The sequence below is a fragment of the Periophthalmus magnuspinnatus genome, chromosome 7, assembly GCF_009829125.3.
Source record: "Periophthalmus magnuspinnatus isolate fPerMag1 chromosome 7, fPerMag1.2.pri, whole genome shotgun sequence".
Lineage (NCBI taxonomy): Eukaryota > Metazoa > Chordata > Actinopteri > Gobiiformes > Gobiidae > Periophthalmus > Periophthalmus magnuspinnatus.
The window spans coordinates 21,664,782-21,679,253 of NC_047132.1; the positions used below are offsets into that span (position 1 = coordinate 21,664,782).

The following is a 14,472-nucleotide window of genomic DNA, read 5'->3' on the forward strand; positions in this document are numbered from 1 at the left end:
TGCTCCATGTCCAAAATGTGAACCATGTAGGCTTTAATGGCACCTGTAAAACGCTAGAACAACGCGTGGATGAAGCCTATGGAAAACCAGCACATCTCCAAGACCGAGGCTGGAATAAAAGGTTTCGTGTCTTCAATTTAGAATTTATCGCCCGGAGCCTAAAGTTTCCCCCCACTTTGAGAAGGAAGTAGGACGCAGTGTGTGTTCGTGCGAGCTATGGGCGCTTCTTTAGCCTACCCGTGCGCGATGGAGAGAGAGGGAGGCGAGCAGATGGAGAGCAGTGGACTCCAGCTAACTCCGGTTACAGCGCTCCCCGAGAGGAGGGAAGGCATGCATTTCCACGGCGTCGCCTGAAAAACCTAACCAAAACGCCTTATGAATGACAATAATTGGAAATAGCGCCTTACTTTGAGCGTGAATAGGCTACTTTTTCTTACAACGGTTGCGAATCTTCAGCAGGGCTCGCGCAGGTGACACGGCGCTCGTGCGGTAAAGTTCGGTTTGTCTTTCGGGATTTTCCGGAGAGATTCGGGTCCACAACCTTTCGCGCCTTTAAGCGGCTTTTTTCTTTGAAGCCCCCGACACCTACAGCCTCTATCAACTTAACCCAGCCTGTGTGTTGTTTTACCCGAACAAGCGGTCCTAAAGTTGCAGGTTGGCTCATAATAATCGCGACGCTGTGGGAAGAGAAGACGTTAAGCGGGTCCACAAGTGCTGATTTACACCAACGGCACCGACGGCACCACCAACGGCAGAGGAGAGACGGGGCAAAACTGCGGGGGACCCAAGCATTTCCACTTCAAAATGAACATAAGCAAGTACAGTAGGTTGTGTTTAGTTGAGAACTTGTAACAAACTGGTGACATTACAGCCTGGTGAGTGAAAAAAAAGCCTAATTGGATATGCGGCTCTCAGAGGGATTTTAAAAAGGGGGTTACATCTGTTCCCTATCCTTTTTTAGAAGCTCAAAATGGATGCCGACGACAGGCTGCGGAGACCCCACTGGATTAGCCACTTTCTCGCTGATTTGGGTGACATCTGAAGCCGTGTGAGTGTACAAACTTTGGATTACCCACGCCGACAGAGCTGAAGGTGTAGGATGCAGTCTGGAGTGAAGACGCTGTCCGCAGGTGGAGGTGCGTCACTCTGCTGCCTGCTGCTCCTCTGGCTCATCTACTCCCATCTGCTCAGAGAGGGTAAGTCCACACAGAAGGAGCTATTAATGGGATCTAGCGCTTATTGTTCCTCTGGGGTGCAGGTGTACACCGGTGGTCGATCCAACTGGTTGGGAAAAGCACATAAAGCTGCTATCTGTGACCTTGTAGGCTACAGATATAGTGGCATTTCATAAAAGAGCAAAGTTTTAATCCCTTAACATTTGTCCGCATTTGTTCCCTGAGAATAACAAACTATCAAGCTCCTGGGCAGAAAAGATTAAATGAAAGCTATAACCCACTTATTTCCTGTCAAATCTCAATCCCAGTCTCATTTTAGGGAATTGTCAGAACCCAACAAATGCTCAATCTACTGCCTATCAGTCAATGTCTCCCAACAGCATCTTTACTCTTTATATTCACTCCAAAAAGCTGGGATTTGAAATGAGATGTCCCTCTGGCACTGACTCACTTCAGTGTCCAGTCTTTGTTTATAGGGCTTCATAGGCAGCTTCAGTTTGAAGTAATTCAGTAATTCAGTGTGGGAGTAATTTTAGCTAAGCGTTAAAAAGAATGTTAAGAGGTTAATCTACTAATCATGTTGCCTTTAAATGCCAATCAACCGTGTCATCTATAGAACTTTGATGAGGACATAGGCCTATCAATGTGCTTTTTTTAAATTTTCTGCTTGGCCTTTTTTAGGGATCATTAATGCATGCTCTTTAACGCACTGTTGTCATGGCTTCTGTGACCTAACACCTACTACAACACCTGAAAACCTGCAGAACGTAGTGCACTCCCTATAATTCTAGGTATTTTACTAGTTGTAGTGCCACAGCATTGAAATAGTTCCTCTATAGCGATGCACTGATAGGACTACTTGTACCTGCTAACGACTTTATGAATTATTTGAGTACTACACTGGATGACACTTCTGTGTTTAAAAATAGGTGTGTCCCAGAACTAATATTCATTTATATTTTCTTCTGGTAAGACAAAAAAGGGCAAAAAAGCTCTTTATCTGACAAGTTTCAGTAGACGAACTTCCACCTTCATTAGAGCTGTCACTGATTAGCTGTTGTTCCAGACGTGATTAGTTTGACAGATCTGTCAGATTCATCAGACTGACCACACCTGTCGGTGGCCATGTGCCAAAGAGAATGTAACAGTCTAAGAGAAGACAAAATTCATTTTTAAAATATATCCTAAAGCAAATAATTTTAGAGTTTTAATAGAAGTGGAAGGGGCTCCGATTAGCCTACTGTGTTTGTGATGGGAACTAGCCGGACTCAATTGTGCACAGAGCCAATTGGCTCTGATCTATAAAAATGTGCAGGATCAGGTATTGGTTCTACAATTGCGGTTCAGCTGATGTCCCTTTGTGAGGAGAGTGGGTTCATATACCACATGACTGTTACATTCAATCAATGTTTATTTGTATAGAAATGCACCAGCACTTCTATACAAATAACACATTGCAAGTATACTTCAAATAAACTCATCTAACACAGCTTATTTATACAACGCATTAAAATTAAGATCCTACATTCACTTTGCACCATATAAGGCTGGGTGTTGCCGAACCTCACATTACTGTATGTTTCCAGATACAGGATTCAAGATTAAGGGTGCCTTCACTCTTGTGCTTTTTCAGTGTTGGTTTGTATCCTCATGTTTACTTGGTCCTGTTCTAGTCCTGGTTTAGCTTTGGCCTTGTCCATGCTTAGTTCCGGGTTCAGTCCCAGTATAGCCCCAATTTTAAGGTGGTGTTTGTTCTAGTACCCAGTGATGGGATGAATACTTCAAATTTAGTTACAGAATATTGAATACCTGCATTGAAATGTATTTTGTAACATATTCTGGTACATGGTCCAGTCAGAGCAGTGTATTCTGAATTCTTGGAATACGTTAACATCGAGTTGCATTTAAATTCTAGTGTAAAAACGCAACATAGAATTAAAAATGGCTGAATGTTTGTTTCACTGTTTGTTCTGCATTTCCTGTCACTGACTGGAGAAGGAAAAAAAGTACACATGCTTCACCACAAAAGTGGTGTTTTGTTTTTTCTCACTAATTTTGCGCAGTTGAGGACCTAAATTGTGTGATCAGGTACCGCCATGTAATTCTTTTACTTCAGAAAAGTAACTATATTCTGAATATCAGAATACATTTACTTTAAATGAGTATTCTAAATATTATTTTTGGTACGTGTATTACCAAATTTGTTTTCATTTTGCTAATTAGCAAAACATTGGCATTGACAGGATCCCTAATACCACAACACTGTTTTTCAGCTCAGCATTTAAAGCACTGTAATGCAGTTGTCTGCATGTAGTTATTGTACTATATATGACTTAGCAATTCAGAATCAATTAACATTGTTTACAGTAAGAATATCATGATACAAGGAGTCTGTCATGATATCGCTGTGTTAATGTTTTGAGTAAAGCCTGATTTTGCAGTATGGGTATTGTGCCACTATGACTAATCATCATGTGCATGCACTATTATTTCCATTTTTTTTCTTCCTCAACAAACAGCCACAAATGTTTATTGTGCTTTAGAATCTTTTAAACCCCCACAAAGTCTATTGCTACTAACATCCATTTGTGCAATTACACTTTGCACTCTAATTCCCAATACCAGTGGATGTTTCTCATCCTGCCATTGGCTGCCTTCCATGCGTCTAAACAGTGTGTCACTCTAAAAGGCTAGTACAAGCTTAACGTGCTAGGACACATAGGGAGATGTCGAACACTAAGTTTGCAGATTAGATCTTTTAATCAAGCAGTGGCCGGCAGTATAATTACCGCTGTGGAGGAGGGATAGTGTCTTTGGCAGTGTGCCGACTACAAAAGTAGACAGTGATGTGAAAAATGAACTGTCTGTGTGTTGAAATGTGTTCCCTTTGCTTCTAATTTACTGTGTCTTAAAATGCCCTGTCACCCACCTGTTCTTGTAACCCCCGAATGAAGCTTTTACCATATTATGTGAAGAACAACTTTGTCCTCTTCCCTCGCACATCCCTTATGGACTCATTTTCTGTGGAAATGGCCACGATTACTGCTTTATTGTATAAACATGACTTAATGAGTCCACACCTTGTATTCCTGATATTTCTTGGTTGTCAAAGCTGCGCTTATGCCTTTTACCCAACATTCTTGACACTTTGTTCACTCAGAACCTAGAGCCCTGAGCTGAAGTTTTAGATGGAGCATGGAGTATTCTTGCTCTTGCCGAGTCGTTTTGATGCCGCACTGTCCAGTCTTGATGTTTGGAAAGCTGCATGTAAATTATGTTCAGAAGTCTCATAAGATAGCTCTCTATGACTTCGTGCAATGTGGATACATTTTCCTCATGATAAGGCTACTCAGTTTGCCCAAATCTCTACTCTCCAAACTAGGGCCGCAAACAAAAAATTATTTTAGTAGTGGACTAGTCAACAACCTGTATTTTTTTTATTAGACAACAAGTCAAACGATTGTTCTGTAGTACATTCAGATTTTTGAAAATCATAACCAGGCCATGCACAGGGTACATTGGGGAGATATTATTTCCCCTGCTGGCATTTAATCTGTTGCAAAAGACCAAGTAAGCACAGCTGCATGAATTAATGTTTTCTTCTGTTTGTTTTACAAAACACATGCAACTTACAAGGAGCAGAGAAGAGGCCTCAAACTTTTGCTCTTTGCATCACATTTATCAGAAGATAAGCATGGATGTGGCAGTCAGTGAGGTTTACATTTTAAGTTTATTGACATTTTACTCAGAAGATCTGTAATGCAAATGACAGCTGTACTTGTACTTGCATTGGCCTGCCTCTTCCAACGTTGGTACAAGAGTGTACCAAACTGTACACTATTCATGAACGGCACATTTAGTAGCCAGTTAGTACACCCCCAGAAAGAGAACTTTCTCATCACAATTTTGTCAGATGTGAACCAAATTTACTGCTGTTACAGGGGAATTAGGGTTATGAAGTTTGATCTCAGGCAAATTTAAATCAAATTCACCAGTTGTCCATCAGCAAGATTGCAGCTCTCCACAGGGACCAAAGTGAGCCGAGAAACTGGAGTGAGAGTAGTGGACCGGTGGGCAGGAAGGTAAGGCCTTGTGAAGAGCCTTGGCTATAGCTCATCTGTCTCAGCTCCCAAGACAGGAAATCAAAGCACAGCAGACCTGCCCGAGCACACCATTGGGCCAGCGCCCGCTACAATAAATGGCCTGTCAGACGCTCGCCACGTTGCCAGTTTATTCAACGATAAATTTGAAAATGTCTGGATTTCCTTGCTTTCCGCTTCAGTGGTGCAGCCAAAGAGCAGTGGCAGCCCTGTCTGCTTTGCCGACCACTCGCCTTGGGGACTGCTGTGAGTGCAGGTCAGTTAACTGTGTTACTAATACTCAACAGCAAACAGGAGCTCAACATACCACTGGCCATGGCTTTAATCTGTTTACTGTAATAATCAATATTGTGATGATTGATCCAGATCAAATTTGCACCATTTTGCGTGTCTATCACTATCACTATCACTATCACTATCACCACTATCATTTAAAGCACAAATAAGCCTATGTGAAATAATATGAAACAAATGCTAGGTTAATGCCACACTGTGGAACAACATTCAAGACAAAGCAACAACAGACAAGCAGGTGCCACCAGAAAAGTGCAATGTAAAGCCCTCAGGCACAAGACAGGATATTGACAGCTTTACCAAACACAATTGTCAATGCAGTAAGAAGTGGTGAGTCATAACAGTGTAGATGGCTATTGAATCTGCTATTGAGTCTGTTATGTGGCGATGGAAAGAAATTTAAAATTCCCTTTACCGCTTTAGAAGAGAGTGTGCATCACATCACCACATTTACTTTTAAATGATTATTGTGATAAGTGATTAAGCAGAGTTTCTGTGGAGTCAGAGAGGTGTGATATCTTTTTGTTATAATTTATGACATGTAGATAATTATTTCTAAAATGATTTAATGATAGAAATGGCTAAACTGACTTCTGGTTACTTGCAGTTCATTGAGCCCAAATGAAGGACAAAAACGATTACATAATCATGCAGGAATCACTTAAAAACAACTTTGAGGTTAATGTTGATGATGGGAAACATTTATAGCATAGTTAAAGATTCTTAAAAGTCGATTTTGCATATATGTTGCCTATAAGGGGTAGAGTAATGGCCTGCTGGGTTATAACTGCCAGATTGAGGGCTTAGGCCTTTGAGGAAGACAAAACCTATGGATGACGCTGAATAAGAACAGATGGGATTTGTCCTTTTACTCAAACTTACAAGTAACTTTAAATGTTGGGAAATGCATGATAACAATGCTTAGTATTAAATGCACAGGTCATTTTGGTCCCGAGCCTGTGTTATTCAGCTGTTCATTCAAGCATTCTGAGAACATGTCATAATTAGCGCATCACGTTGATTTGTTTGAGTGCTGCAATCTGTGCATGTGGACGTAAATAACTGTCCTGCAGAGGAGAAGCACATGTATCCTGTCAGGGCCCGGCTGCACAAGCTGTCGATGCCAATGACAAGGCTCTTATGAAATATGTCCACAAGCTGTGTCACTAAATTTTCACTGACTCGCACACTACGCAGCTCCATTCTTTTTATCTCCATGGGCAGTCCAGTGCTGTGTCATTGTCTTACTGCTGATGGTAGAAGGTAGAAGTTTTGTGTGACATGGTGTGTTTGATCTTAGACAAGTAATATCTCCTAATGAGAATAATCACCTGAGCAAAATACTGTAGCTATACAAAAAAAATAAAAAAATAAAAAAATCTAAAAACCTTTTACCTCAACCCAAGTCAAAGAGGCAGATGTTTAGGACCAAACTTCCCGTTTCACCCACAGTCTCCTGCTCCTCCGCTCAAACTCTTGTGTGCTCCATTTGCATTACACTGATTCAGGTAACTGTTATCAAGGTCATAGAGAAAATATCAGCCTTTAAGGTACGCCATCACACTGAAGGATTTAGCTAATATACCAGCCGCTCTAATCAACATCACCTACTCCTCCCATCAGTTCAAGATCTCGCACAGATTCACGCTCCTTTGCATACTGGAGAATCACAAGAAAATTGTGATTGGAGTCTTTTCATGGTGGTCATGTCAGAACATCCAGAACTGATGCCCAAGCCACCTCCACTGTATCCTCTTGACGTAGAGGAGCATCCAATCTCCCCTCCCGATTGTGCAGTCTCCATGAGAGCATATTATTGCATTTGAAATTATATAACTGGAGCATTTCCCAGCCATTATGGATTTTCTACGTAGGAAATTACAGACAGTGTCCCCCAATATCATGCAGTAGAAAATTAATTTACTGGGATGCTAATTAAAACTATTGCAAAGAAGAGCAGAAGGCATACATTGACAGACAGGCATAAAGAAGTCGATGTCATTTGTTTTGAGTTTTTTCTTTTTAAAATTTTATTGCAGCTTTATTATTTTGCCTAAACAAACAACCAAGTGATGCACAGAAAATGCATGTTTGTTAAAAGTTGTGCTTGTGGTACAGCTATGTGGTAACTGTGCTTCAAGAGCTGTATCAAACCAGACACTTTTCATCCTGATAAAACATAAGCGCTGCTATTATGGTTCCTTGTTAATTTTAAACACATGACTGGCTGTGTGGGAGTGGAAGTCTTCACAGGACATCAGTCTGATGAATTTCAAACTCTTTGGTTGCTATTCTCTTTTAACTCACTGAACAGCCCCTATCCATCCAAGCATTAAAGTAATCAGAGCAGAGGAGACTTACTGTTTTTTGAAGTGAAAATTATCATTTCTATTCCTGTCTTCTTCACAGGGAGGTCCCACTTTTGATTATGACCTTGGCTAGAAATTGTAAGCAAATCATCCAGGGCTCGGTACAGTATAGGCAGTAGCAATAATAGTATGAGCATCTTTATAGAACAAAATGAAAAGACTTTTTACAGCTAAATCAATTTGGCAGCACACAAAGCTCATATTTCATCGGTGCATGAGTATGAATTCATCTTGGCCTGTTGGCGTTGAATCCCTTGTGGTTGAGTGTAGCGGGCTGCTCCGTGCGTCAACGCATTGTTATTCTCTTTGGAGTGAAGTGTGCTTGAAACGGCTCGATTATTGGCAGAGTGCTGTAAATAATTTGAGCAATGCAGGGTTTTCGTCAGTATAATCTTTCTTTGTAAGTACATCTGAATAAAACTTATCTTTTTATTATTGTTTCTCAATAAGCAGAAGTAGTGTTTGACCTTGTGGCAAGTAGCTAACAGAAGTTTAGTCACAGTAATGTTAGAAGATGATGGCAAATAGTAATAATCAAATTTGAGAATATATGAAATTGTAGTGTTATTGAAAAGACTAGAACATTTTTTATTATATCTTGTTCTTTAATTACATATTTTATTTTTTACTGGTTGTGGTGAAAAATAATGATCATAGAGTGGTGGGAAATGTAGATAGATCTGTGTCTGGACTTGAGCATAGGGCATTAAAGGCCTTATATTGCTCAAAATTGACTCTTGTGAGCTTTTAGCCATGTTATAATGTTGTTAATTCATCAAAAATATAACTGGAGTTGTATTTTGTTTCTGTCTACATCTCCAAAGCTCAAAATGCTCTGTTACCCCTTGCGATGTCATGAACTGGTAGTTGTCAAGTTAACAGCTACCTTTTACCTTTTATTCTGTAGCAACTAGCAATTCCAGGGCTGGAATTATCCAAGTGATTCTAGTGAGTTTAAAAACACAGCGGAGCATTTCCTGTATTATCACATGACATCACAAGAACTCAGTAGAGGGTGCTAAACATGTGTGAATAAAACACACCTCCAGGGATGTTTTTGATGAGGAAACATGATCAAATGGCTGTACCTGACTTTAACTTGTGTATATTAACAGTACAGTTTTCTTTAGGACAGGGGTCTTCTTCCAGCTCCCATGTTTGTTATCTGTTCCTATTTGCTGTAAGTTTTATCATTGTTATAATTACACATTGCACTTAGTACTAGTCTTGCTAACTGTGTCTTTGATTGCATCCAAATATGAAGAGCAAAGTGAAGTCAAACATCGAGTGATTCACTGTGCCTTACATTTTCCTTAGCTAATGTTAGCGTTTGGCTCCTGGCCTTTGCTCAGCCATAACAGATTATCAGTGTGTATCCTCCATTGTCATATTTCTGCAACCTGTACCACTGATCCAGGACAGAATTCTATCAAAAGGAGGCATTGTGAGATAAACACGAGTAGGAAGTAGCTTAATACTGCTTCAGGGCTTGCAAAATTTCAAAACCCTTTGTTGTCCTTGGAGGGTAGGCACTTTAAGATTTTGTAGCTCGAAATGAAATAAAATAGCCCAAATAAATAAACTTTTAGAACACTGTGAAAACAACACAATGATGCATTTTGTTATAACAGAATCATTTGTCCACTTTATTACAGCCACATAATTACTGTGATAGGCTATAAGTCTAAATTGCCAACATGAAAATTAATAAATGAAATTAGACTTAAATAGAAAGTGAAGCACTGTTGGGGTGTGGTGGCTTATTACTATAGGCGATAGCCAGGGCTGACACTGTCTGACGCTACTGCTGTCTCTCTGACTCCGCTCCTGTCTCTCTGACTCTGCTCCTATCTCTCTGACGCTGCTCCTGTCTCTCTGACGCTTCTCCTGTCTCTCTGACGCTGCTCCTGTCTCTCCAACTCCAGTCCTGTCTCTCAGAACAATGACTGGGTGTATGGCTCTTTCACAGGCTATTTTAACAAGACTCTATGCGGCGTCATCTGACTTTACAAGTTCTGCCTGCTCTGTCAGCTGCTTTCCATTAATTAATGCCGTCTTGACACAGATGGAAAGTGCAATTGAAAGTTTAGACTTCATCTTTTTATTTGAAGGGATTAAACAAACCACAATCCAAGCTGACAAATACATAGTAACAGTAGTAGTAATAGTTACAGTAGCTTGGTTATAATTTCATGAAATATTCTTTTCTAATAAATACTTAAGCTTGAATACATCATCCACTTCTCCCCAGAAGTGCCCAGAATGTCCCACCAATGACATACCTGGCATCGAAGGGGAATATTTTAGAGAGTCTGGCTGCAGAGCTCCACCCAGAGGACCCTACTAAATGACTTAATGACATTTTCTATCATTTGTTGCCTTAGTTCATTGTCTATTAAAGGTCACTGAAGGTGATAAAGCTCATTTCAATAGAGCGAAACACTTCAAGCATATTAAATGCTTGAAGTAGACAAGTAGTAAATAGATTAAATTTCTTGTTTGAAATGAACTAGCATTGTTTTGTCTCTGCTCTACTCTTCTTGCATAGGTTAATTAGCAGGTTAAGGCATGTCACAATAACAAAGAAAAAACGATAACTGTTACTATAGGCATACATATGCGAGAGTGTAGGCATATCAGCGTAGGTGTATTTGATGTAGTTTGTCCATGAATGTGTTGCCATAGGCTGTGTGTCTGGTTAAGATTATGGTTTGGGCATGTCTTTAGTGTAAAACAATGTTAACTTTTGTAACATTATGTTGAAAACAGCAGCCAGGAAGCAGTGGACTTTGGCGATCTTTTGGCATGGCTGCTGTTTGTTTACTTTTAGGGATCTATGGATGGAGGTAAGTCACATGAGGATCCTCCTGGTAGAGGTCTGCGGGCTGGGTCCTCCGGGTGGAGGTCAACAGTCAGATCCCTCTTGAATATTTCCTATTTAAAAGAGCCCTGGGCAATGTCACACAAAAGCAGCTCTCAATGTTAGCAAAGTCTAGAGAGCTTCAGGTCCTGAAGTGACATTAGCCCACCCCACACCGCGATGCTCTCCCGTGAAACAATCTAGTCCTGTCGACTTTGGGCTGTCTCCCAAGGGTCCACCTTCTTACCGCTTGCTATGAGAAGTTTCAATTTGTCATTCCCTGTGGGCGGAGGAGTCCACACACCTGACATGAGAATTAAATTTGGGCAAATAGAGCACATCTCAGACGTTCCAGCCCTCTTTCCTTCTCCTCTGCAGCCCCACTGGGTCTTTGCATAGTCAAGTGTGTGGTGCAGCTCTAAAAACGTCAACAATCAACGTGAACAGTCTTTCTGAGGAGGAGAAAAAACTGTCCTTGGGTTGTGAGAGCTGCAGCTTATTCCTGGAACCATGAATGCTTGAATTTGCTAGAATATTATTTGCTGTGTTTGGAAAGAAAAGCTAGTACGTAATTCGGCAACAATTAAACTTTAAAAATAATTTGCTTTTATATAACAATAAAACCTTTATGTACCTACTTCTAAACCAAACCCCTTACTACAATATTAACATGTTGTGGTATTGTAAGATAAAGTGTTACCCAAGCAGCACATACTAGATGGTGCTTGGGGTGTTGGCACTGCCTTTGTGATGTTTAAGTACATTTTTGTTTTATCTTTAAATAACATGCTGTGACCATACATACAAGTGAGACACACTGGCTGGTCATACACTGTGCTGGTCCAAGCAAATTTTGACTAATTTCTACACTTTGTTGGCCAAAAGTTTCTTTTGGGGTATGACCTGACTTAAGTAAAGCTTGCCAATAGATACATTTTCTCGTCAGATTGCTGTGTCTTTTCAAATATTTGATTATTTGACTAAGGACAGTGTCTGTGTTCCAAGGGTTGTAAATTTTAAACATCTTTACTTCTTGCTTTTAGAACTGCCTATGCCCACAGTAGCCAAAGGTGTAAAGGTAAAGATAAAATGCACTCAAATTTCTTCATTTTTGTGTATACAGCATTAATACATAGAATCTGACAATTTAACATATTTACTGTGCTATTTAACAGCTCTTTTGACTAAATTAAAACTCCTGTGTCTGTAATAAACTACCGCCAGCAGTTCAGTTTCTTTCAGCAGCCCTAAACCTCTACTCCAGATCAAGGAATCCACATTTTCATCACTTCCATTAACAAAAAAGCATTTCTAGATTAATATTTCACATCCAGTATACAGTTCGAGCCCCTGCCAAAAAGTTGAATCGTATACTCTGAGAAGTCATGAGACCCTATGCCCTAAGCGTCTTATAATAGAGTGACTACTTTCTTCCCCCAGGCCCACTCCAGACAGACTTGGATTGGAGATTGCATAGTTAGACACCATTACAAGTCCCTGAACTTTAGCTGCTCTCACATACATATTGATGAAGCTAGTGGAGTATTCAAATCACATGCAACTGGTTACTATTCCGTTAACACACACATTGGATGAAATATTTTTAACTTTATGCTGTGTTATATTGTTGTCCCCTCATCAAATACATATCTGGAGTTGTATTTTGATTCATTCACACTTGTTTCATTAATCCATAAGTCCTTCTCTGCGGACTCAAAAATGCTCTGTTTGCATTTTCTCAGATTGTTGCGACACAGGTAAAAATCCTGATCACTCCTATAAGCTCATAAACCGTCACTGGACTCATTCTATGGTCAAACTGTGTTCACAACAAACACATGGCTTTATTAGCATAGCATTCATGTTGCCCATTTGTTTCTATTCCCATTGTTCATTCCTGTTGCTAACAGCAGAGGGAGCTCCAACACCCAGATAGCTAGTTGGAAACAGAGTGTAATTTATTGTGTGTTTTCCAAATGTAGACATTGTTTTTAGTTAGAAAATGTGAAATACTTATCCAAAGGTGACCAAAAGCATATTTTAAGTGGTATTAAAGCCAAAAGACTACATAGTATGTGTTCTTTAAAGCCTGCCACATTAGGTGCCAAAACTGTTTAGCAAAAGAAGATCATAGCTAAGTCTGAAAGTGCGTAGGACGGGTGTCAGTACAACAGCTGCCTTTTTCACCTGGAGGACCATTACACGTTACCCACTGTGTGCCGAGCTAGAAATGCTGTTAAGATAATGAGATGCGTTTGGCTGGGGCATATGCTCAGGTGAATCAGACTGCTGTTTGATGGTGTCCCTGGTCACTCAGAGCAGACATAGATACAGGCTTTCATTGGATATAGAGGATCATAACAGGTCTTGGCGCAGTGGGGTACTTCCACTCTGGGTATGAATGGAAACTGGTCTATAGAGGGTTGGGCTTTCTAACTATATAGTATATCATTTTGAATTGTTCTAATTCTATTTCTACCTGCTCTGCTTGCTTCTTCTTGCTGGACTCCGTTTATCATGCCTCTCTGCGATTTATCAGAAACTGTAAGCCTCGGACACACCACTGTGAACTGTACACATGTGTTGGTTGGGCAGCACTGGACACTCGCAGGCTAAGTCACTGGCACATGTTCATTTACAAAGGGATTATGGGTCTGCTCCCTCCATATCTAAGCATGTATATTCAACATAAAACAGATGGACATTATGCTCTGCGATCACAAAACTGCATGCTTCTTTCATCATCATCATCATCATCATCATCATCTTTATTTGTTTCAGACTTTTCTGTCTTAAGTCTGTCCCAAGTGCCCACACAGAGACTGGTAAAGTGGCATTTCAATATTCTGCACCTTCAACATGGAATAATTTACAAAAAGTCTTGAAATGACAAGAACTGACTGCAATAGGTCAGTTTAAATCTATGTTGAAAGGTTTGGAAATTAAGTCTATGATTTGTAATTGCTTTTAAGAATCCATTTTATGATGTGTTGAAATGTATGTGTGTAATGTAATGTAACTGTGCTACTGTCTTGGCCAAGACTCCCTTGAAAAAGAGATTAGTAATCTCAATGGGACTTTCCTGGTTAAATAAAGGTTAAATAAAATAAAATTCTTACTGTTGAAAAATACAAGCACTGTAAATGCTTTAATGACTTTAAAAAAGCACTATGTAACTTTTCCGGTTGGGTGCTACCACCTGCATACCTTCATATAAAAGGAATTATTTTGCCTGGACATTGACATTAAATGTATCTGTATCTTAGACAGGAGGTTTTATTGCTAAAAATGTCTTGAAAAACATGCATTGTTCTTGTGAGCGGGGTCACCTCTTCACAGATCAGGCTTGAAACTTGACTTGGTGATGTTGTCTCCTTGTGTCAGAATAGAGGTACAAGTTTAATGCCATACTATGGAACATTCCAAGCATCTACATGGAGATACGCAGGTGGCAGATCCTCCACCAGAAAAGTAACATGCACCTTTAAAGCTAGGACATTTTTTGTGTCTAATTCTGAGTTTACAATTTAGATCAGGAGTCTCAAACTCCCGGGCTGGGGGCCAATTGTGGCCTGCAGGACAATATGAAAGTTTAATGTTAGTGTGGCATTACCATTTTGCATGTAGAAGGTACCGCCAAATCGATAAACCCCAAACACACGTGTCACTCGCGC

General features: G+C 40.1%; 1 protein-coding gene across 4 annotated transcripts in view; it reads left to right on the forward strand.

The window, feature by feature from the left end:
* The first annotated feature begins 251 nt into the window (after window positions 1-251).
* Window positions 252-14,472, forward strand: part of tafa5l (TAFA chemokine like family member 5, like) — a 79,875-nt gene continuing 65,654 nt past the window's right edge. For 3 of the 4 annotated variants that reach the window (XR_008648732.1, XM_055222944.1, XM_055222943.1), the window contains exons 1-2: window positions 766-875; window positions 962-1,196. Coding sequence is in view for 3 of the 4 variants with exons in the window: in XM_055222944.1 (XP_055078919.1) it covers window positions 1,100-1,196 (97 nt within the window). In the remaining variant the exon portion in view is untranslated. Of the gene's footprint in view, window positions 1,197-14,472 lie in introns of all 4 variants that reach the window. The other variant, XM_033969688.2, reaches the window with a different exon arrangement.